Source organism: Amyelois transitella, chromosome 19 (assembly GCF_032362555.1).
Source record: "Amyelois transitella isolate CPQ chromosome 19, ilAmyTran1.1, whole genome shotgun sequence".
NCBI classification, from domain to species: Eukaryota; Metazoa; Arthropoda; class Insecta; order Lepidoptera; family Pyralidae; genus Amyelois; species Amyelois transitella.
Window position 1 is genome coordinate 6,142,361 of NC_083522.1, and position 25,508 is coordinate 6,167,868.

The window sequence follows — 25,508 nt, forward strand, 5'->3', positions numbered from 1 at the left end:
TTTAAGACTCAATTTTCATTTTTATTTTTTGTTTATTTTCTTCATGTGAAAAACATGGAAGTTGAGAAGATGATAGAAACATGGAAAAGCCGACGAACCTCTTTAAAAGATGAGACATTGCAATTGGTTTCATTATAATTTCTAAAAAGCAGTTCAGATATTTGCATTTGTTAGACATACATCTGACAGACTTTTGAACACTTGCCTATGATTCTACTATTGAAAATACTACCCTATGATAAGATGAAAATATTTATGTACCTACCTAAGGTTTTAATGACTATGAGGAGCATAAAAATATGACTCCCCTGGGACGAAACACGGGAGTGACACGGAGTCACATTTTATGTTTATCACTTCACCTAAAACGTATATCCAACATTTTTATAGTCTATAGCCCCAAATTTTTGGTGATAATATAGTTTTTCATTTTATTTTTACTTTTAGTAGTTGAATATATACTTACATTTTTTTCTTTAATGTCATAGTTTTACTTCAGACACGTAACTGGTAATAAACATTACGTCCACGAGAAATTTGTATTATAATCTGTCCATCACTTTTCAGATTATAATAACTAATTTTAATAGACATAAAAAAAGACAAAATCTTTTTTTGGACCATATTAATACTTATACATTAGTTTTTCATGACCTACCAAATAAACAAAGAGAAAGCTTACTATTGAACCGATTTCGATTTAAAGGTACAGTATTTTTTAAAGTATTTAAGTATGTAAGTGAGTATACGTTTACGGAGTGTACCTACTGATGTGGGCATGCGGATTGTGGGGGGGATGTAAATGATAATCACCCGCATGGCGCGCTATCGCAGGTGATACGGTCTCGCAATGGGCACGATCGATATTCTTATCTATCACTTCAAACTTTTGGCCGCTAATGTCCTCCGCTATTTTAAATGACTAGCTATTGTCTACGGCTTTGCTAATACAATTTTGTAATTACTTCCTCCTGGCGTAAGTCCCATTATATCTTCACCTACCTGGAGAAGAACTAGGGAGCGCCTTTGACCATGATACTAGATTGGGTGAATCAGGATTTTACACGAAGAGACTCCCGTCTCCCGTCCCGCATGATAACCTTACCAATGTTGGAAAATGATAATCATTAATTTTAATATTTACCCAAAAATACGAACTTATGAAACGTAAAATTCTACCTAAATTTTTCTTTTGCGATATTTATCTAGATATAGCCTGAGAAATCTCCGAGTTTGATGCTATTACACGACTTTGCTTATTCAGTTTTGTAACCTAATAATTTCTTTCCAGTACCTACATACTTAAATTTCGTAATTTTGTAAAATTTTACTCCAACTTTTGCATTTAAAATTCATCTAGTAACGCAATCAAAGTTTCATGTTGATAATATTATAAATTAATATTATTATTTAAGGATTTTAATTTTCTAAACTTTGTGTAAATTTATTTTGGCATCAATAGAACGTATTTCAAAGTCGTGTTTTTTGGGCTTTTTTCGTTGTTTGTAAAACATCTTACTATTTTTTCTTATTGCTCAATTAAATTACAACTGAAAAATCAGTTTGCAATTTGCGATGCGAAGTGCTGAAAAATTAGAAATTATTTCTAATTTTTTAATTTATTCGAGTAACTCGGAATTTATATAAATAATTTCTTTTTTAAAATTAATTTTCCGTAAAAAAGTTGATGACTTAATTTTTTTTTATTTACAACCTTTTAACAGATATGGTTTTGAACGTTTGGACGTGGAGCGATAACTTTCGGTCTTTGGAACTACTTTTTGCATTTTATACCACACGAAACAAAAATTTCGACCTTGGCCTATTTTTTAGTCGTTGTATAAAAGGACACGGTGTTAATTTAAAAAACTTTGTGTAAAATAATCTTTATTTTACTTTTTTGTATATAATTTGTACTTATTTAAAAATGATAATCTAATTAACGCGAAAATTTTTAAAGTCATTACATTATTATTACTAGAAGATTTTTTCTATTAGTTTTTAAATTTTATGAATTGGCAAAACTCAGATTATAAGGTAAGAATAACCTACCTATCGAAGATCCTAAGTAGTTCCGCGCGCAGCCAGCACGGAGTGAATATATTTTATTGTTTAACTACCGACAATTTGTACGCGTCCACTAAATGTAAATATTTGAAGTTCTCATTGTAAGTGAATTTTTTGTAGATTTTTTATGAGAATAAATTTCTTTAACAATAATAAGGAGACAGTTTTGATTGTATTAATGTGTGTAAAATCTTGCAAATAAGTAACATGAAAATCTACAAATAATCTTTCCAAAGTAATGGTAAATAATTTACTTAAAGTACTTTCCGAAGATTATTATTCATTATTTTATAGCATTTAATTTTTGGAATATGTTCAATAAAATACTTATGTTTTTGTTGGAAAAGCTTTTTGATTTTCCTTTGGTTTTGCAAAGTTTCTATATTTTAATAGCGGTTTTAACGTTTATACGTCTTAGATGGTATTTACGCTCAAAATATTTTTATATAAGTTTATTATTTCATTTATGACATTTTCAATGTAAAATAGAAAATAATTCTTCATACCAGAGTACCAACAATTTTCAGGACGTTTTAATTACAACGTCGAAAATATGATGCCAAATAATTAATCTAACGGCAAAAATGAGCAGTTTCGTTCATTTCACCCTCGTCCCGGGCTGCAGAAAAGCAATATTTCAGCGGAATTTTCGCTGAACGAAGCGAGAAATTTAATATTATAAGTCCCTGGTTGGTAATTAGTGCAAAAGGCTGGTATCTGGGGTGTTTATTAGCAGTTAATAGAATTGAGCTCGAGGCGGGCTCCGGACTCCAGCGAGCGCCGGCAACCTGTTGCCGCCGGGTCCGCCTTCCGCCCATCGCACACGTTCCTGAAAATGCTCGCACAATCCGCCACCTGCTGCTCTGAAGACCTTTATTCTGAAAACAAGTTATACTAAAACTTACCTTTCTGAAGAAACTCGCACGAAGACAGCATCGACGAATTTTTTGATACACAAAATTAATGACATAAAACAATTTAAATCATTTTTAGATCTCCATTTTTTGTTTATTTTGAAAATCAACTCAAAAATACAAACTCACTATAAAATAATTTTTCAACAGCAAATCAAAGGTCGTAATCGAAAAGAAGTAACGAAGGAAATAAATGTTTCGTATTTTAGCGCGAGTGGCGGCCGAGTTATCGGAGGGTACTAGGAAGGCAGAGGCAAGAAGAGGCTGTGAGCGCCAGGCGCGGCGCCGCCACCGCGGCCGACTGCGGAGTGTCGGCGGGCTGAACGGCCACGGGCCCCACCCCTGGCGCAGGCGCGTTCCTCCGCCGCCAGCGCGCATGACCGACATCCTACCGAAAAGTGGAAAAGTGACTCCTCCAACGGAGATATACCTTTATGTACTAAATAAATATTGTATCGGAATAGATGCCGACGGCACTGGTACATAATTTTGACCTAATTCTTAATTTGTATACCAGCTTTTGAGCAGTACCTCCTAACCTCTGAATGAAACGCCAGTCCGTTAAAATCACAATTTAATTTTTGTCGTACTGCCTGTCTTTAGACACGATATTGTACAGTTCTTTAATACCATTGTAATACCCGCTTGTCAATGTATTGCTGTGACTCCGCGGCAAGGTTTGAAACATAGACAGAATATGATTCTCAGCACCGAGGAACACTCGCATCTCGTACGCTAGAGGCACACCTAGACTGTGAGCGTAGTCGACGCTGTGTCCACATCGAGGCTTGCCTTCAAATTCGTAGATGCTGGTATTGGTGAACAAGTGTATGGTGCCAGCTCTCTGGTTCACTTTGTGAGTAATGTCGGCGGCCGCGCCTTGCAGCAGCGCGTCTCTATGGACGTTCAAGACATGTGCAGACGGGTACAATAAGGCGTGTCCGTCACGCCTCAATGATACGTAAGCCTTTAAGTTCTTTTTGTACTTATCTAAAACATGCTTAACAAAGAGCGTCTCGTTTTCAGAGTTCGGCGATGGTCCTGGATATATATTTGAGAATGTATTTTCCACTTTCGGGCATGCTCCCCAATTGCTCTCGAAGTTTCTACTGATGTCAATGCCGATATTAGCACTGCCTTCAATTTTTCTTCGGTTCTTCCGCCACCTTCTCAGATACGTAGTGTCTGTCTGTCAATAATTTTACCATAGTTAGTGATTGCAATGCAACGTCGGGTGCAAGCAATCAGATGGTGAATCTATCTCTCACTCATCATATTGCCATGCATATACCTATATTTTAAAAATGCCTTTTGACGTTTACAAACTTTTTGGGAATGAGAAGTGAATCACCTGTCATTTGCTACATATTTTTTCGCTGCCAGACCAGAGTTGAAGCTTACTTTGTAACCGTTAATTTTATTCAAAAGCAGTAATAGTTTTTGTTAAAAGCAATAGCTATTTGTGACTGAATGAGTCACAAGGCTTGAAGGCCACCTAAAGCTAAATGGCTCGATGAAGAAATTTATACTATGTTAAAGTGACTTACATACATACATAATGAACGGTTCTCTTTTACGTGGAGGTTCGCAGTTTCACTTGTCACGATCCTTGCCCAACAGGTTAGAAAAAGTTATTTCTGTTTGATCTATATACACCTTTTCTGCTGAACGTCCCCAATTTTATCAAAATACATTTGCCTCGACTTAAGGCCTCCTCTTAGAATGGTTAGGGCCGTTGCATTGTCACTAAAAGTCAAATTTGCTTACCCATCTGCTATATTCCAGGGCATCGGGATTAGTGCAAGGCAGAATGACCCACTTCACTGTTGTCAGCATATCATGGTTCTCTTTGCAAGCGACTAGCTGCTCTATAAGGTACAAAGCGAACGAGACGGGTTCAATGCCCCCTTCTTGGCCAGCCTCGATGATGATCACTGGCTTTTCCTTCTTTTCTTCAGTTGATGGCACATTTATTATCACCTGAAGAAATAATTTTATTTCACAATATCGAGTGAACTTCTTTCTCGTAGGAAAATTAGAAAAGAATACGATAGTGTTCATCTTTAACAATGATGCTGGAGTGGATAAGTAAAATAATAAAGAAAGCGACTCCTGTCTGATCTACGCAACGTTGTAAGAGAACCTAACCCATATGGTTAAATATCCAGTTGCCTGAATAGAGCCAGTTGCCGTAAGAGCATAGGTTAGCAATGACACTCATATAGGTACAGTGGGTTCAGGAGATACGGTAGAGAGGAAGTGAGTACATAATTCAAAGAAAAAGTCATTAAAACATCTTGTTCCGGATTTGAATCTATGAATGAATTTACTCATGCAACTTAACCATCCTTCCAACCTTAGTTCGACCATCAAAGCTGTGCGTTTTGAAATCTATGTTTTTACAATATTTCGCCGTACGATGAGGATTGTTTAGAGGATAATAATAATCGTCTGTATTCCTTGCGAAGCAGACAGAGCCAACAGTCTTAAAAAGACTGAAAGACCACGCTCAGCTATTTGGCTTTATGATAGAATTGAGATTCAAATAGTGACAGGTTGCTAGCATGTCGCCTAAAAGAAGAATCTCAAGTTTATAAGCCTTTCCCTTAGACGCCTTTTACACCATCCATGGAAGAGATGGAGTGGATCTATTCTTTTTCCTATTGCTGCCGGGAACCGCACTGCACTAGAGGATAATAAAATAATTAGAATTACCTCATGCAGATACCGGCCCTCATATGTCATGTGTTCACTCAACACCGTCACTATGTGACCACAGAACTGCTTCAGAGCTGCCAGGAATACCCATATCTGAAACATCCAAAGTCACTAGGCTTCCACAAACCAATATTTCCATCTATACCATCTAAAGTTTAGTGATTTATAATGATTTTATATCTTCCTTGTGGACTTTCTCATGTCGTCCTTTTCAATGTAACAATAAAAAAATACATGATGTAATCATACTTTGTGAAATAAGTATACTTATTAGAAATTTTTATAATTCAACCTGGGTATCGATATCCAGGAAGCCAATAATCGGATGGAACTTTTGCGTAATTATGTCTTTGTCTAACAGTACATATCGCTTGGTGTGAATTGCATAATAAACATGACATACCTATATTATCACATCTTGATCCCTTACCGGATAGAAAGAGCCTACAGAAACAAGAAGACTGAATAACCTTTGGTTATAATTTTAAAATTGCCTTCGAAAATAAATTATTTAAAAAAAAGATAAAGTAAAACGTAATCTATATTTTAATTTTAAGAAAATAGAGTGCGCAAATCTATTATTAATATACAATAAAAATTTATATTTAATTTATTACATACCTAGATACAATATATTTAAGCGATAAAAAATCAAAAAATGTTAGTATGGATGTTTGTTACTCTTTCATGTAAAAACTACTAAACCGCTTACGATGAAATTTGGTATGTGGGTAGCTAAAGACCTTGAATAACATATATATAACTACTTTTTATCCCAGAGTTTCCGCGGGATTGATAGGGTTTGCAAGCGAGCGTACAAACTAGCGAAAATAGAGATAAGTTGTTTTGTAGATCAATTTGTGCCCACTTGCAATAATTGCCATTGATATGTATATAAAAAATGATAAACCGTGCTTGTTCCTATCGAAGCTTCAACAATGCATTCTACTTCTTCCTTCTCCGTGAGTTGATAAACCATTTTTTGGTAACTTTCTCGTGACTGTTTGCAACTGAAAAGTAGTAGATATTGTATCAGAATATATATGTTCATAGAAGTGATTGTATAGTTTATGCAACTGAACTAATCTTGATTCAATATGGGTAAATATATATAATATAAATTCCCCTGCACAATTTACGGAGGTAAGACGGAAACCGCTTCGTGTAGAAAACCTGACTTACCATCCAGCCCCTGACGCTAGCGCGCGCGACGAAACTTTCGCTATCCCGTTTCACGTCATAATAAAAAGCGAAACAGCAATAGTTTTCGCGTAATAAAAATGGCGTCACGCGTGCCATCCTCCCAGAGGCAGATTTGCGATCATAGACGCACCTCGGGCTCCTCTCCATACACAACGCCGTTCATATCGCGCGAAAACCTTTCGCTATCCCGTTTCACGTCATAATAAAAAGTGAAACAGCGATAGCTTTTCGCGCGATAAAAACGGCGTGCTATGCGATGCGGGCAGGAAGATGAACGACAACTTCAGTGACTATTAATTCGATAATTTGGCATATCGTGACTATTGTACAAAGCTGCCAGCCCTCTTATACGACTACCTGGGCTATTTGAGGCCGCTACTCGTAAACTCGTAACTGTAGGGTACTACAGACTATTCTAGTAATTAGTGCTCAATTAGTCTTATAGCATTCTGCTTGTCCTAGAATGTTGGAATTCCGGCCTTATGCGTGTATAAATTTCATTACAACATGGCATTTCAAGACAATAATAGTATGACAATCTACAATTGTTTCTTTGGAAATGAAATTTTTGGAACAAAAGACGTTGCCAGTCAGGCTACGATTCTTTTTTTCGACCTGTGTTAATAATTACAATGTAAAATATAAATACATTGATTTGAATACATACCCACATAATGATGCATCGATGATAAAGACATTTACTAAAAAAATTAAGAATGGATACTGATTTTTAAATAAATTTTATTGATATACTTAGGTACTTAAAAAAATAAACTTGAATTAAAACATGATTTTTTTTGTTTTTAAAAAGAACGCCGTATCCTCTGGTTGTATGTTTATAATGAAAGCTAACATTAATATATATTTATAAACATATCGTCACGTCTATATTCCTTGCGGAGTAGGCAGAACCAACAGTTTTGAATAGCCTATAATACCCCGCTCAGCTGTATGACATAATGATGGAATTAAGATTTAAATGGTGGCAGGCACAAGACATCGCCTACAAGAAGAATCTCAAGTTTATCAGCCTAGTCGCCTTTTACGACATCCATGGGAATGATATGGAGTGGCTCTATTCTAAAATGCTGGGAACTTCACGGTATATATGAATTTTTATCTTACCATTAATGACTAATAATAATGAAAAACAAAATTTCATAATGGACCCGGTTTCATAAGGTCTACTTCAACTAGCGTATGTTGCAAAAGCAAGTCCTAAAAGTACCAAAGAGTAAAACAAATTTTGAGAAATAAATAAAACAATAAAATAGGTATTACCGTTATTCAATTTTCCTTAAAAGAAATAACTCGTAACATTTTTATTTCCGACATACAAACAATTTTCTAAGTATATTAAACTCTAGCTAGATCCGAACTCTTGTTTGATGCTTTTTCCAAATACTTTAAAACCTTCGTAAAACTGTGGCAGTACATTTTTGAGTAATCTTGCTGGGAACGTAAATTCATATCCATCAGTCAATTCCATAGTATAGGAGTAAGGGACGCCAACTGCGCCAAAAGCGAAATCATCGCTGCCTCCAGCCGCCGGATACCACTTTCCAGCGCTTAAAACCGTTAAAGGTTTCCCTCCTGCCTTCTGCACCGCATTCGACACAGATCTCGCTAAGGAGTCTAGTTTCCTCCACTGTTTTGGTAAGAAATCGCCAGTGTAACCCCATGGGTATACAAGGAAATTGCCGTAAGAGTGTAAAGAAACGTACAGCTTCATTCGATCGGCATTTTTCATCATGATATTACGGACAATCTGAGTCTCGGGCTCGGAGAATGGTTTAGGTCCTGCGTAGGTCTCGCCGTCGCAAGGATTAGTGGAGACGCCACTGACGGCCCACTTAAAGCCATAATTTCTGTTTCCATCGACGCCATAACATGAGTTAACGGTTTGTGACCTTGTTTTCCTCCACAGTCGATGCTGAAATTTATAAGAAAAATGACCATAGCATTTTTAGCAATTAAGATAACGAACGTGCATGCATACGTGCATGTTAAATGCATGCGTGAGTAGAAATTGATTAAAGATATAAATTAATGCCTAGACGTTTTCAATCTAAGTACTTCGAGTATTACCTACCTCTTATATTTGAAAAGAAAAGCTTTGTTGATTTTTATGATATGGTTAAAAATCTGAATCTATTGAACAATATATGACTACAATACTTACAGCTGCGCTAGAGCGCGTGAACTCGTAGCCGTCAGGATTGACAACCGGCAGTATGTACCAGTCGACTCCGTCTAGAACATTCTGACGCACGTCAGGATCACTGGACAGCCGGTGTATAAGGTACAGGGCCATGGCCGGTGCTACCCATTCTCTTGCGTGTATACCTGGCAAGATTTATGGTTAATTAGCATCTCCTGTTCTTCAAATCACGTATGTCTTGACGAAAGATCAGTTCAAAAGTACATTAAACCTATAAGCTTGCATGAAGAGTGATGAAGGTGGCTGTAGCGAAAGAAGTATGCAGAGATCATGGCAATTCGAAAAATGTGGCCCACTCTCTTCTACTCTTTCGGCAAATAGGGATGACTTTATATTTGTATGTATCTCCCCAGTATTTATTTCCAACTGCAGTCATATTTCTTTGATTTGATTTCATCCCTGTTACATCCTTTTGAGACAAGCCGTGGGTTCGTCTTAGAACATTATCCTGGAGTGGGAAGCGACTGGTAACTGGTGGTAGAGAAACTTTATTTGCTTGGATGTGTCCCCACATCGCAGCATTAAACATAAATGCATACCGTAAAAAACTGATGAAGATGACCACACTGGGACCTAGGTACCCCGGAATGCGCTTTTAAATCAAAAACCCTTACTATTCAATCGACGCCGAAACAGTAGCCTATATTTCTTCTAAAATCATACCTGCATCAATAAAGATGATGGGGTTTTGAGCCTCTGGGTTAGCAGATATCTTGACCAGCTTTATCCTTCGTCCTTCGTAGCTTCTTCCGACGTCTTCCACCTGCACCAGGTCTGGTCTCCGTCTGGCTACCGTCTCTTGAAACTCCAAAATCTATGTATATAAATACGCATATACTAATTTTGCAGAACTAATTAACAGTTATTTATACAAATAAATTAAAACTATAATTTATAAAATAACATTGTCCGATAACAAAAAAATAATCTGTGTTATTTGTTGCGTATATATCTAGTGTTTTATATGTAGTAGGTACTTTCTTGGTGATGTCAGCTCTCAAAATCCGGAATTAATGCCTTTTTTTATGTAAAATTAAGATTCTAGTTTAGAGGTCAACATCTTTAGCGCTTTTTATCGGATTTTTTTATTTCGTGCGCTTATCAGATACAGTTGGCAATACTGGACGTGACTTTCATCTCATATCGTGACTCCGATAACCAAGTTATCAAACTCCTACATTATCCATAGATAATGTAGGAGTTTGATATCTCATAAGATATGAAGTGGAGTTGAGTTAAGTATTCTAAAGTGATGTTTCAAATAAAAAATACTCACTGATGGATAAGAGTTGTACTCAAAAAGGTGGAAAGACTTCTGGTAACGTCTTCTAGCTGTACGTACTGTACGATTGAGTTCGTCAGATTCGGGAGGACCCAGTTCTTGAAAACTTCTATAAGATAAAAAATGTATGTTGATCTTATGCTACTGGTGGTCGTGGACAAAGCGATGACTAATAAAGATACATTCCATATTCACATTTTTTATTTAAAACTTCGCACAACATAATCTTAGTCTTACATACATACACATAGTCACGTCTATATCCCTTGCGGGGTAGACAGCTGTATAGCTTAATGATGGAATTGAGAGAGAATGCTAGCCCATCGCCTACAAGAAAAATCCCAACGTCCCCGGAAATACATATATTTTCTGCACGTCGTATATTCATACAACTTACCTGCCATAGTTCTCTTGTTTTACTTCAAATCCTAGCTTGTTTTCTTCTGCATAAGACCTCGTGTAGTTTACACGACTTGGTGGAACAAGCAAATCTACAGTGTCATTTAGTCCTCTGCTATTTTTTAGTATCTCTATGCCCGTAGCATTTATAGCATTTGCAACCAATACTTGTTCATCGTTGTAAGGGTTGATTTTTATAAGAGTATAGCTAAAAATAAAACAATTTCAAAATCAAATATAATTAATTTTATTATTTGCGTAATATTTTTTTCATTAACTACATTTTCGTTTAGCATAAAAATTAATCTTTCATGTAGTAGTTGCTCGTTGATGTTAAATATTTCACTTTAAAAAATACTAATTAAAATTGGGTATTGTTTTTTTTTTTTCAAATAATCACGTATTGTTAAAATTTATTTTGACTAAACTGAACACGCATTGAAGCAAATTTAAATACAATAAATTGTCATTTTCGTAATTTTATTCGTAATAAATTTTACTTTATTCAGGGTAAAAAAACTTACTTATTATAATCTTGATTTCCATTGCAGATTTCCAATAGTAGTAAAATACCTGTAAATTGAAACAATGAGCTTAGCTCTAAAGTAGTCTAGGTGGCAACAGTTATCTGAACTTCATCATTAATTGGACATTTGATCAGCTTAACATGGGCAATTACGAAGACCTATATAGCCTTTGTCAAAGTACTAATTTGGAGAAACCTCATTTGACATACTGTCACAGAAATTTGAGTAGAAATTATCAATATGCACTTCATGTTTATAATATTCAATATTGATAACCAAAATACTGGTTTCATTCATTCATTCATATAATTACGTCTATATCCCTTGCGGGGTAGGCAGAGCCAGTAGTTTTGAAAGACTGTCAGGCCACGTTCAGCAATTAGGCTTAATGATAGAATTGAGATTCAACTAGTGACAGGTTGCTAGCCCTTGGCCTAAAAGAAGAATCCCAAGTTTATATGCCTATCCTTTAGCCGCAATTTAACGACTTCATGAGAAAGAGATTGAGTGGTCCTATTCTTTTTTATATTAGTGCCGGCAAATTTCATGGAAAGAAACACTGATTCAGGATGCGAATATTCAGTACTTATATCGTTAATGTCATGTTTTGAGGATAATTTCTTGTTAAATAAATAGCGTGCAATGATTGATATATATTATATTAAATACTAAAATTTATTACATTATTATGAAAATATTTTCATTTAAAAATAGTGATTGCTTAACCTTGTTAGCAACATAAATTGCCTTGTAGAACACATTCCAATATTTATAAATTGTCGACAGAAATAAAAAATACCATGAACATGTCTCTTATGTTAATAGAAAAACTGCAAAAACAAAGCAGTAATGTTTTGACAATGGCTTACTTATATGACAACACGTGAACTGTATTTCGTGGAAATATTTGAAAGTCTATTTGTAAACTGTAAACGAAATGAGTTTTTGAGATAATTTTATTCAAAAGTTTACCAAACTTGATTCTTTGGTAGTTCATTAGTAAATGGAGAAGGGAGAGGAACAACCCTAGTCTAACATGTATTTTCTTAAAAGGAGTCTGCAATTATTTGTAAGTACTATAATATTTTCTTTAAGTAATTTTAAGATCAATAAAAAAGGATTCTTCCCGTGTCTCCTTCAAAGTTACTTCTTGTTATATTTGCCATTAACTCCTTCTATGTATTAAGTTGCCTGCTTAAACTACTGTGCTATGTTATATGGTAAATATCGCAGGTAATGTATTAACATACATAAATTATCCCTCTTTCCCGGATTGGTAGGTAGAGACTACATTTCCACTTGCCACATCCCTGCATGCATCTTTCGTTTTATCCACATTCATGACTCACTCTCACTTCCTTCATGCAAGCCGGTTTTGGGTACTCCTGACCTGACCTATATGTATATACAGTTTTGCATTTGAAGTCAGAAACGGATGTGTTTTCTATCTTTTCTAAATTTTGGCCATCGTATCTCCTTCTTCTTGCGTCAGTCCCGATCACATCCTTATCTTTTTGGAGTGGAACCCGGGATTCATATTTACGACCATAATCCTGGATTGAGTGAGTGAGAGAGTGAAGGGTTTTACGACAGGGGAACCTAACTCATTTTGGATCAGGGTTACACCTTAAGTTGCCTGATTGTGGTAGCATTGAACCTGTGCTCCCACACGTAAAATTTGCTTATTTTACCCAGGCACCTTAACCGTTCTACCACCGACGCTCTTTTTTATTTTAAAACTGTATCTATATTTATGAAAGTTATTAGTCATCCAATTAAATAAATAATTTGGTTGGACTTGGAACGATTCTTTAATTTGCGGCGACATTTGGACCCGCCATGGCTTCGCATAATTGAGTGCTCTTTGCTGGAAGCTGTAGGGCTTCATCGAACCAATTTCTTAGCAATTGATGTCATCAGACGACGCTGTAATCGGCCCAATGAAAGATCATTTTAATTTGATAATAATTTAGAAAAGCGTTGGTGATTCGTACCAGGTTTGAGGTTCCGTAAAATATATTGATTGAAATACTATTCTTTATCTTATTATATGTTCTTAAAAATGTTTTTGTATATAGGAGGCCATTATGAAATTGATCAATAATTAATTCTTTGAATCAAATGGACTGACATTTTGAATGTTTTATTATCTAACTACAAACGTAAATATAACCCTAAGGACCTTTTTTATTTTACGTTTTCATCTATCTAATGAAGTGTTAAAAATTTAAGTTGGGTAAGTATGATATACAAAAACCTTTAATTCAGTAATTATTTAAGATTAGCGTAACTTCGATGTTTGAAAAACTTTTTTCACTAAATCTGCCCTTGTGCTATCGATGTCTAGACGCAAATTTCTTTACAAGCACTTCAATAAATATTCTTTTGGGCATAAAATTTGGAAGACATCAATCAAGTTACACACACAATTACAGAATTTTAATTACATCACTGAAATTAAATTTTTACTATTTACATGTAAACTTTACCTCTCAAAATATAAAGAAAAGACCCCTAAATTTGAAACGTTTTCATATTAACTGCAAGTTAATTGCAAAGCTTAATATCTCTTTGACTGGAAATTAGCCACTTTTACAGCTTCATTTGATTTTTCCCATACATTTGATAAAAAATTTATTAAAAGCTCCACTCAATAAGTAATTCGTAATATTTTTATTAATTTCTAATTTGTGTCTTCTTAAAAAGCAATCAGATTGTATTTGTTATTTTTGTAGCGAGTCCTGTGTAGTTCTGTAATGTACAAGTACGTGTAATCTAAATTTTTTTAAATATGAAAATATGTTTTTTTTAGTTTTTTAAACTATGGACAACTATAATTTTAATTCTCTCCTCGAGTATCCATATATTTTCATTTTAATAATAATTCAAGAACCATTAGGCCCTTCAGCTTATATTTTATTTACAACCTGATGAAGTGGTGAAAGATCCAATTCAAAAATCCAGATCACTTTAAATAAACTTAAATCCAAGTTATCGTGCACTACCATTACTAATGCCTTAAAATTCAATTTATTTTCCGTTCATTTTTGTCTAGATACCAAATTATTTTACAACAAAAACATAATTAAAAATAATCTCACCACACACTAACACAGACCGACGCGCCATAACAAACAATTACAAAAATTCTTATTGGAGAGTGATATAATCTTGTAATAACTAAAAATTAATTTATCGTATAAACGTAAGATTGCGCGCGCGCAGGAGATGTCACGAAACGCGCGCACTTTTTAAAAGTTAACCGCGCACTGGCAGGTATTCTCGAGATCGAGTTCATCCAGGCCAGAGCATTAACGGTACTCCGCCACCCTACACACAAGGACGACGAAAGAAACACGTTTATTATGCCATATTTTATGTCACGAGACCGTTAGCACTTTCTCGGTGGCTGCTGTTTTCCTGATAATTTTTTTAAGCCAATAACAATGAATATCTTTTTTTTTAATGTCAAAAGAGTAAATTTTTTAAATAGATAGCGACAATAAATCATATAAAAGTCATAAAATTTTTACATTCTATTTATTTATTATTATTAGAATAGCAAACGTCAAATTTTATTTCAAAAGTTGTTCCGTAAATTGAGTGGTTAATTTTGATAAACACTTACATCTTATATTTAACGGGAATGACACAGGCAGATCTGCGAAGTTTTATGTAAATTGAACTCGTCCGAATGTGGCTCGTGTCGTGCGTCATCATAATCAAAACATTTGCGGATACCGCAATTAAGAATAGACTTTAAAAAGGCGAATCAAAATATGGTCAAATAACAGCAGCGTGTGTTTTTTCTATTTTGTATCTTATTTACAAAAGTTTTTGCCTATATCTATATCGAGCTACCCTAACGTTCATAACAATCGCAACGGTAAAGAACATACTTCTTGCGAACCCAATGGTATTGTTAAAAATGCTTTTAACATTACGTTCTTCAAAACTATATGGACCAGATTGTATTTTATACATTTATTTTTACATACATTTATCCCTGACGGGGTAAACAGAGCCAACAATATTGAAAATACTCCATTTTTTTCCAACTTATGCACTCGAATCTCTTTATAAAATATGTATTTATAGATAAACATTGACTGGGCTTCTGGATTTCCGAAGGATTTCTTAAAATTTCTTTTGGAGTAATGCCTCAAGAAAACCTAGTCCATCAATGAAGTAATCAAGATCATCGAGTTTAATGAACTACGCCGACATTGATGGAGCAGCACCGGTGTCGCCCACGCATGGTAACGGAACGACATTGTACGCAGATAACTGCTTTTTTTACCTTCTTGTATAGTACAATTAAAAAAACAGCTATATGTTATTGTTGCTTTAGTCACTGATATCTAAGCTACATACATTCAACCATATGATGACGACAATAGTTATGATGGGTAATTTTTGTTTTTGTGTTTATTAATTTAGTTTTTCGACAACTAAACATTGGTGAAATAATCGCCTCAATAAACAATAAACTGCTTGCCATATAACGAAGTACATAACACATTATTGGGCGAGTCCAAAACGCCTCTTATGTATGACGTCACACCTTAGTTTCTTGTCTGTGTCATGAACCTTATTTGTTTGACAGCTACCTTAATTATTATTGCGTTTATGGATATATTGTCTTAATAAAAGATTTCTTTTTCACTGATCACATATTTATTTTTAAATTATTTTGCGTTTTTTAAATGAACTTTCCCATCGTATTTTGATGAATATATTACATTTATCGCGTTGAAATTAAAACTAAATATTCACCTAATTACGTGTACCTATTCAGTCATAATATTAACAAAACTTGAACCCTTGGCTCAAAATGTTCATTTCCTATTCGGTTCTGTAAATAGTATACCTAAATCCAAATATATTGAATAAAAGTGAGCAATCGTGCGTGACTAAATTAACTCAACACATAGTCATGATCTTGTTCCCAATAAATGCCATTTTTAGCATCGATAACAATGCACTTTCTTCACTCTTTTATATGTACAGCCGCAAGCCACAAAACGTGGTTGACACACTTACCCAGTGCATTTATTTGTCTAATAATTCGATATGTTTAAGTTACATTGATGTCTTGCATGGAAAGGACCATTATAAGTCAAGGTAAAACGTGTAATGTATACTGAATAAAGCATGTTTATTGCAGACTTATGTACAACGTACGTTATGACAGTAATCGGTGACCCAATGTTGTAGACAGGGAAAGTTCTATCGACACATTTTCCTTTTGTATTTATTTAACTTTGTTATTAAACAGTTATACGAGTATGCTCGCTTCATAGCTTGTAATATTTTTGACAAACAATCAGTTAATTTTATCTGTAGATATAAAATATGCGATGTGGTTCCAGGCACCAATAAAAAAAAGAATAGGACCACTCCTTCTCTTTGCCATGGATGTCGTAAAAGGCGATTAATGGCTTATACATTTGAAATTCTTCTTTTAGTCGATAGGCTAGCTAGCCAGGTAGCTACCTGTCACTATTTGAATCTCAATTCTATCATCAAGCCAAAAAGCTGAATGTGGCATATGCCTCTTTTCAAGACTGTTGGCTCTGTCTACCCCGCAAGGGATATAGACGTGACTATTTTTATTTATGAATGAATAAATAGGACGACTATATCAATAAACGCACAGCCAAACCAAGGAATGGATTCCGCAGTAATTTTCTTCCGCAAAACGAAAATCCAATGGAAATCTTTTCCCAGTCAATGTATATCCATAAATACAAATATTATAAGGAGAAGAGATTCGATAAACTAATAAAATACACCGACAATTCTTTATTTATTTCTTTTGACCATCGCCTCCATCTTTCCTATGATGTATAAATTGGAATACAGTATCGATGACTCTCTGCCACACGGCAGTGAGCGCGGCGCTTGCCACGTAACCATCATACGGCTGCATTACAAATTCTAAAGCATATGGTATTCCGAAAACCTGCAACCAAAAATAATGTTAGTTTTTCACCATTATGCTGTCTAAAAGTGGCCTTTGCGCCAATGTCCCATCATCAAAAAAAATTAAAAGAAAAATATGTGCCCATTACTTTCATCCCGTGCAGATTTTAAAAGTTACATACATACATACATATGGTCACGTCTATATCCCTTGCGGGGTCGTGAAAAGACTCAATGGCCACGTTCAGCTATTTGACCTAATAATAGACTTGAGATTCAAATAGTGACAGGTTGCTAGCCCATCGCCTAAAAAATAATCCCAAGTTGGTAAGCCTATACCTTAGTCGCCTTTTACGACATCCATGGGAAAGCGATGGAGTGGTCCTATTCTTTTTTGTATTGGTGCCGGGAGCCACGGAAATTTTCTGTGAGACAACCAGTCAGTCTCTGAATCTCAATTTCATTATTGGACCTTCCAACTGTGCGTGACCTTGTAGTGACTGGCTCTGTCTACCCCGTTAAATATAAAGCCATCACACGTATATTTAAAATAGGTACTTACAGTGGACGCGTAATCGACGCTACTTCCAGTTACCTTCCCATACCAATGGTACAGCGTATCTGTGGTCACAGTCATCCTTTGAAAACTCGCATTTCTCATGGCGTCATCGATTTCACCTTTCATATCGATGTATTTATCATCGTCTGTTTGAGCTTCGGTGTAGCCTTTAGGATATAAGACTGCATCACCCTACAATCAAAGTATGAATTCAGTTGATGGCCTATTTAGCTTGGTGGTTGGTAGGTATTAATGCTTCTGCATCACATGTCCCAGTGTGATAGGTCACAATAGAAAATAAACTTGTAGTGATTAGCCCAAATGAGTGTGAGTCTTGAAAGTTCATTATTATTTATAGTATCGCTAAATTAGTATCCCATAACACAAGTCTATAACTATCTTTGGGGTTTTACTTTATTAACTATCCCTTGCGTTAGCAATGAAAAGAATGACTGACTGACAGACAACACAGACAGATTTGTCTTATCTCGACTTAAGCAACAAGTGATACCTACCTAACAATTTAGTTAAAAAATAATATAACAAAATACAGTATATCACAAACCTTATACGTCATGCTCGAATACGTGCCAGCGTGAACATTAATGTACGCTATTATCTTGTGACCGAATCGGTGGAAAATATCCCTGATGGCCTTCGTCTCCGGCTCAGAGAAAGCCATTGGTCCAGGGTAGTTGCGGCTGCAAGCCCCAACCGGTGTCGTCCCACCCCAGGCTACGTCAAAGTTCCGATCGAGGGCAACACCGTGGCACATATTTTGTGGCGAAAAATTCTTGTTCCAATTAACCTAAACAGAAAGTATGTTATTATTAACATCCTGAAATATTGTACGGGTTTGGTCTCAGCTAATTTATAAATTCATACAGAGTGTACCAAATTTAACCCAGTCCATTAAAGCCCATTTTTGCCCTGACACAAGGACTGGAATCCTTTTGATTTTGACATTTGGCCGATCTCATTCTATTCAACCTCAAATAATAAATAAGTTTGTTTGTTTGTTGTCTCTTCACGCGTTATCTATATAAATAAGAGTCTGGACAAGGATATAGGGTATTTTCTATCCCGGTAAAAACTAAAGATCCCGGTAGAATTTGCGAAAAACCTGTATTCTTTGGTAAGTGGCGCTAAATTCGCTCGGGCTAAAGTTTATAAGATAAAATATACTTATTCCATCGCAGTTTTGGTTGCTTTGTTTCAAACTAATGGCAAATCTTTCACAGCTATTCATATTATTAATTCCTTTGTAAAAGATACTTACTTCAGTAACTGAAAATCCATCAGGGTTAGCCATTGGAATCAAATATATATCAAAAATATCTAAATGACAGATATAGTAGTGCAGCAGTTGCAAAAACTCGTCTCGTTTAGACAAACAAGGCACTTCTTTTATACTTTTTGTGGAAAGGCCGTGGACAATAAATATTATTTGCTTTTCTGGCACATCGTCCATGTACTTGTTATCATCAGCTCTGAAATATTTCGTTATGACACTTTTGGTTTCCGCCATCTTGAGCATTACTATGTCATTGTATTCAAATGTACGGCCGATTACTTCAACCGTTATGTTGGTTTCTTTGCCAACTTCTTGCGCTATGTCTTCCATTGTCTTTTTGATCTGAAATATAGAACACTTAACTGAAATTGAAACTATTTTTTTTTTAAAACGGGATAAATTAGATAAATACCTTACCCACTCGTCACTACAACTAAAACTGATATTGCAATATACGTACTGAATATGCAGAAAATGCTACGCTGTGTTCGACGTCTTCTTTTTGTGATTGCTCCAATACTGTAGACCTAATAAAGTCTTTTTTTAATTTAACATTTCTATATTTTACATCTAAAGTACGCCTGTGTCTCCGCCCGCATATATTGAAAGATGGAAATCACGAAAATCCTCCCTTCGTTTAGGCCTAGACCACGGAGGAACCTAAATGCCAAATTCTATATCTTTAAACCCAACAGCGATTTGGACTGTGTTTGCATTTAAATTAACGGGATTCACAGAACTAGGCGAGCAAAGCCGCTGGTGCGCTATAGAAACTTTTATAAATACGAAAATTTTGTGAGCATATATATTTGAACATTGAACTTATTTAGATGAAACATTATAGTAAAATCACGATTCTCAGTTAAACCACTGAACCTATATTCATAAAATTTTCATAGGTACTCTTAATCAGTCAGTCAGTGTCTTTAATATTTTTAGCTGAGGAAGATACAGGAGCCAAGTTTAAGAGTAAAGACTGTAGTGGTTTTAACACTTTGGGTCATTTTAAGATTCCATCCATCCACGATCTGTGTAATTTGACCTGTATACAGAGTGACTTTTAATTTAACTGCATAAAGTGTACTCATCTAAAGGATATTTAAAAACGTTAAAAGAAAATTATCGGTTTATATTTCAGAAAGTACGAAAAAAAAATTAAAGTATCAAAAACCACGATCCTAAATACGTTATATCCCCCCGGCCGGCGGAAAAGCGACGCGTAAGATTCAGAGGTCAACGACACAATTCATTCAACTGAGCGATCTCGACAACTCTGTACTTTACTTGATCTTGATACTAGAAAAATAATTTTATTTTTCAGACATTTATTAACATGTTTAGTTTTAATTTCTTTTTGTAGTATTGGTCTTTAATAAAGCGTGTGACGTAGTTTTTGAGGGTTTTTTAAATGTGAAAATGTGAAAATTTAAATAAAAATAAGCTCAAACGGCTCAGAAGCATGGGTATAGTCTATGTTTAAAAGGATGCAGTTGTTTTAAATGTCACCTGTATATAAAAAAAAATATTCTGTTACAACCAGAGATCGGATATTCGGATGCATATTTACCTAAAGTTGGGGTGTTGGGTTAGTATGGAACGTACTTCTGTACCTCAAAATTCCGGGATTCGGCATTGATACACTTAATGTTCTAATTAATGGTCTGAATAACCTCAGAAAGTTTTTGTTCTGACTAAAAAATCACGCGGTATAATTCTGCAATCCCGGTAGGTAGGTAATTTTTCAATAAATATGATCATCCATCACTTATGTTTATAAAGGTGTTTATCATACCTAATATACGATAAGTTTCAATTTCTTGTATAATAAAATTTCCGGGATTCAAAATAATTCGAATCCTGAAAGCAAGAAGCCGCCTCCATACTTTCTTAGCCAAAATATTAGTTTAGGTAAATATGCATCCGATTGGATAAGAGATCGGATGATCTCTAGTTATAACGTCTGTATTCCTTGCGGAGTTGACAGAGCCAGCAGTCTTTAAAGTCTGATAGACCACGTTCAGCTTAATTGGCTAATGATAGGATTGAGAATTGAGATTGAAGAATTTCTATAGAATTAATATTTTATAATTTATTATTTTTTTATATTGTACATGATGATTATAATTCCTAAATTTTAATACTTACTCCTCCTCGGGCTGACGAGTTGATTTGCCCACTAGGTGCATAGGAGATTCCTCAATTTTTGTAGAACTGCAACAAGAGTTATTTTGACCAGAGTCTATTTATATTATTTACATCTCAAAAGAACATATAATGAATACGGAAAAATCACTCAGAATGAGCAAGCCTCAAAATGTACCAGTACTACTGAAAAAACAATAAATCATTATAAAATACATTGATCTTTCAAGGTGAAATTATAAGTTCTTCACAAATTCTTATTAATTTCTGGAGCTATTTTTATATTTTATGATAATTAACACACTCACCGGTGGGTAGTAGGTTCGTAGTGCCCAACTGTCTTGTCATGGTAAGATGTTCTATGAAAAAAAAAACAACATAAAAATCACAGATTGAGCTCTGTAACTGCATACAAATACAAATCATCTATTGTAGCTTTAAGGCTCGATAAAGCTCCAAATAATGTGAAGAAAAACCCATAATGGGTTTTTCGACGGTTCCTCGCAAAGATTGCGAAGGCTAGACGGGAGTCGCTTCTAAAAACCTGACTTGTCCAGAAGCGTGCTTATTCTAAGGTACACCAATTCTACTCTAATCGTAGGATAGGAGCGACCATTAATTTGGGTGCTTACCAATATTCTCACGTACTTAGGATTCTTCTTTTAGGTGATAGGCTTAGCAACTTGTGACTATAATATGTAAATATCAATTCTATCATTAAGCCAAAGAGCTGAACGTGGCCTATCAGTCCTTTAAAAACTGGTGGCACTGTCTACCCCGCAAGGGGTAATGTCAAGACATGATTGAGTAAAGTTGTGACACTAAATCACAAACAAGAAGGCTAGGCCATATTGAAATCGATGGCAATGATGTTAAATTAATAATATCGAAGACAGTGAGATGGTGGTATTGCTAGCCCATCACCTAAAAGACGTTACATTGGTTAAATACTCAAATTTGAAATCTTAATGAAGCTCTATCCTCACTCATCAGATACCTACGTGTCCGAAGCATGTTTAGTTTAGAATCTAAAAAAAAATATCATTTCTAAGTATGGTTTCAGTTACATACGAACGGCACACGAACATGTGTGATCAAGTGAATGGGGAATGGAGCTTTAGAGTCAGAGTTCCATCTGTAGATGATATGTAAGTATATACCGATGTATAAGACGAAACTCGCACGAATACTTTGTAAGTACATATTCTATTTTTAAAAAAGGTAAATCTATTTCTGTTTTGCCCAGGTCCCTGATGGCCCTGATTTGTGGTAATAATGATGTGAGAGACCTTAATAATATCTATGGTGGTTACATACTCGTGGTGATAGGAGGGATGTTCCGAAGTAGGTTCATAGTGGCCAACGGTTTTGTCCCGCAATGGCTTTCTAATCCTGCGCACCATCCCCGCGGTTCTATAGATAAAATAATACATTAATCAAGAAAAAGTAAACAAAAACGCCATGAGGCTTTATTTTCAACTGATTTAAATAATCTTATATTTTTTTTTACAAGAAGTTCTTTGGCACATTTCTTGAGGTTAATCCAAAACAAACCTTTTTTCTTAATACAATTTTCACTATAATTTTTCTGTATTGAATTTTAAAATATTTTAAAAACCTATTAATTCGAACTGAAACTACAGAAAGTTGTAGTAAGTAGTTATTTTTAAATAGATTTGTTAGCACTACATAATAGAAAATCATATAAGAATATGCTATTTATACAAAGACTGATATACCCATTCCCTATTTTCTTTTTAATTGATCTAAACATTGGTCTCTCATTGGGATTTTTAGTCTGAGTGTAGAATGATCTCCTGTTAGCGCCAGGTTTTGGTTTTCTGGACCTGAAACATAATTTTACAAAATTTAACATAACGTACACATAATAGATGACTTTGTCCATTAAGTAGACGTAATTACTACGTAATAAATAACAGTAAGACTCTGAGAAAGTGACAGATTAAAGAAATCTCAAGTTTATAAACCTAGCACTTGATTGATTCTTACAGTCTGTCGAAGAATTATGTGGCTGAAACACATTACGTAAATTGTTTTTATTCCCTCTAAGCCAAGTTAAAAGACCTGGGTGTATTTAAAAAAAATGGCGAATACAAATAAATACATTAGGCAAAAACTGAAAATCAAACTCAAACACAGGTTACATTGCATTTATTTTAACGTTTGGGGTAAAAAAAACAACACTTAAAAAGTGAGTCACATTGAAGCAAATTGCAAAATCTATTTTTAAAATAAGAATACTTCATTTATATCCCAAGAATCTTCACCTTAAAATAAAAAAATAATAATTTACCAAAATTCTAATTCGTAAATATCTCGTTCACCAATCACTGAAAAAAAAATTATGTGAAAGAAATAGAAACTAGACCATCTGTTTTATCACATCAATTTTAGACACTTAATTATATTGTCCTGTACAAAATATAACCTGTATAGTATATATAAATAAATAAATAAATAATCTTTATTTTCTCCCATACAAATGAAGATTTCACTTATAAGATATTCACATATAAATATCGGGAGACTGGTGCAGGCCACCAGGTCTCCGCCCCAATTTAAGTTACACAAAACACACTAAACATTAGAGATTAGGTATATAAAAAAAAAGAATTTGGACTTGTGTTTTAAAAAGATAATTTAAAAAAAAACCTATATTTTATTAATTTAATTTATAAATTTTGTTGCAATATGTTAGGGAAATATTCAGTAGATATGAGGTTTTCAGTGTCCTCTATATCTGGCGGACTTAATGCTAATAGCATTATCTAATTGTCTGCTAAGTTATATTGTAAGTTTTTATGAAACAGTACTGAAATAAGATTTCGTATACGGAAACAGAAGCAATGATCCCCTTCTTTTTTACTAAGACAAAGAATATCAAAAATGTCACCCTACCAAAATTTTGTTCCGCAATAATCACGCATAACACTAAGAATTTCAAAAACATAATTTAAAGTAAAAAAAATTCTTCAAGAAATTTCGATGAAATGGAAACAAGTATAAAAAATAAATAAAACAAATAAACGTTTTAGTTATGACTACAATTTAACTGTCATGAAAAAGTGCACTTATTTTTTATAGGTTTTTATTTGAAAGAAGTGAGGTATTTCGTGCGATTGTATTTTATTTAGTGTTATAACGAGTGAGATTGAGTAAAAAAAAATTCCTATTTACAGAAACCGGAGCTACGCTCTCTTAGGAATTTTCAAGAATATAGTAGGTACTTAGCATAATTTTCTTCTAAAAATGTGGTCTATCCGTGTGTTAAATTATCTTATCATTAATACTTTAAAAAAAATATACATATAAATACAACTAATTAGCTCCTATTTCTGTGAAGTATATATAATTTTCCGGTAAGTAATGTAATGATGAAATCTTGTGGTAGGTATTTAGAGGAGTTCTAATTACAGAGAAAGTATCCTTAAAAATTTCTGCCTTTTTTTTATTTCAGCGCTTAATATTTTAAAATCTAAATTTATCTTATAAAATCTAAAAATTACACAATGTTGTCTATGATGTTTAAAGAAACAGAGTCATTTTAACCTACGGCCTAAAGCTTGAACTACATAAAAATTTTCATGGTCCCTTAAAACCATTGTTATAATGTTCATGGATGTTATAGCATTGGTCCACCGTGCAAATTGGTGGTGTAAGTTATAAATTCTCTACTTGTTTTGTTATAAATAAACTTTTTTATTTGTGCAATAATTATATGTGTCTACATATTAAAAGATGTTTTTTTTTATTAATTTCATTTGTTTTCAGTGTTAATTGCAACATTTTTCAAATTACTTTAGGTTATTGTTACCACTACAGTTGGAATAAAACTAAAATTTGATGTTAAGTAGATCTTATTATTACTAAAGCTGTGTTGTAATTTACACCTATTATACTAAGTTACTAACGAATATACCATTCATATTGTATGAGAAACGCTTGCGCTCTTCAATTGTTACACACAGGAAGAATCGTAAACTTTAAGATTTATACCTACACAAAAAAACTGTTAGGCCGAACTCAATCTTCATTTGAGCTCTTTAAATTGGACCTTTGGAGGTAACCCACCCCCATTAAAATTGACTCTCTGTTTGAGGTTATAAAACTAAAAAGGCAAATCTCAAAATGCATCAATCTCATATTATGTATGCCTTCGGCGATAAACGTTCGTTTTTGCACTTATTTTTAAGTTTCATTGAAAGTTTCAATTTGAAATTCCCGCCAACGGCGCTG

General features: G+C 34.3%; 3 protein-coding genes across 3 annotated transcripts; all 3 read right to left on the minus strand.

Annotated features, from left to right (window-relative positions):
- Positions 1 to 3,421: 3,421 nt before the first annotated feature.
- Positions 3,422 to 6,750, minus strand: LOC106132534 (zinc carboxypeptidase A 1). The gene is given in 4 exon segments (XM_060949802.1): positions 3,422 to 4,147; positions 4,729 to 4,961; positions 5,697 to 5,792; positions 6,610 to 6,750. Coding segments are annotated over 4 exon segments (1,062 nt in total). The 3' UTR covers positions 3,422 to 3,555.
- A 931-nt stretch (positions 6,751 to 7,681) lies between these two features.
- Positions 7,682 to 14,655, minus strand: LOC106132595 (carboxypeptidase B). The gene is made up of 7 exons (XM_013332044.2): positions 14,433 to 14,655; positions 11,329 to 11,377; positions 10,803 to 11,012; positions 10,400 to 10,514; positions 9,787 to 9,937; positions 9,085 to 9,248; positions 7,682 to 8,835 (listed from the first exon to the last, which is right to left on the minus strand). The coding sequence occupies exons 1-7, from the start codon at positions 14,458 to 14,460 to the stop codon at positions 8,266 to 8,268; spliced, it is 1,287 nt and encodes a 428-aa protein (XP_013187498.2). The 5' UTR covers positions 14,461 to 14,655; the 3' UTR covers positions 7,682 to 8,265.
- A 2,485-nt stretch (positions 14,656 to 17,140) lies between these two features.
- Positions 17,141 to 24,874, minus strand: LOC106132533 (carboxypeptidase O). Its single transcript, XM_060949753.1, has 11 exons — positions 24,826 to 24,874; positions 23,566 to 23,602; positions 22,991 to 23,098; positions 22,569 to 22,664; positions 21,560 to 21,610; positions 21,255 to 21,320; positions 19,570 to 19,636; positions 19,095 to 19,451; positions 18,381 to 18,623; positions 17,819 to 18,007; positions 17,141 to 17,296 (listed from the first exon to the last, which is right to left on the minus strand). The coding sequence occupies exons 1-11, from the start codon at positions 24,872 to 24,874 to the stop codon at positions 17,141 to 17,143; spliced, it is 1,419 nt and encodes a 472-aa protein (XP_060805736.1).
- Positions 24,875 to 25,508: the final 634 nt, after the last annotated feature.

Bases quoted from the DNA above. Each gene is read 5' to 3' on its own strand.
- LOC106132595 (XM_013332044.2), bottom strand. From the start codon at position 14,460: ATGGCGCGTCGGTCTGTGTTAGTGTGTG. The intron at 11,378-14,432 runs GTGAGATTATTT...TTCAATTTACAG, and splicing joins TCGGTCTGTGTTAGTGTGTG to GTATTTTACTACTATTGGAA. The intron at 9,249-9,786 runs GTATGATTTTAG...AAATCTTGCCAG, and splicing joins CATCATCTTTATTGATGCAG to GTATACACGCAAGAGAATGG.
- LOC106132533 (XM_060949753.1), bottom strand. From the start codon at position 24,874: ATGGTTTTAAGGGACCATGAAAATTTTTATGTAGTTCAAGCTTTAGGC. The intron at 19,637-21,254 runs GTAAGTATTAAA...AGACTTTATTAG, and splicing joins ACTCGTCAGCCCGAGGAGGA to GTCTACAGTATTGGAGCAAT. The intron at 18,624-19,094 runs GTAAGTATCTTT...CTTTCTGTTTAG, and splicing joins ATGGATTTTCAGTTACTGAA to GTTAATTGGAACAAGAATTT.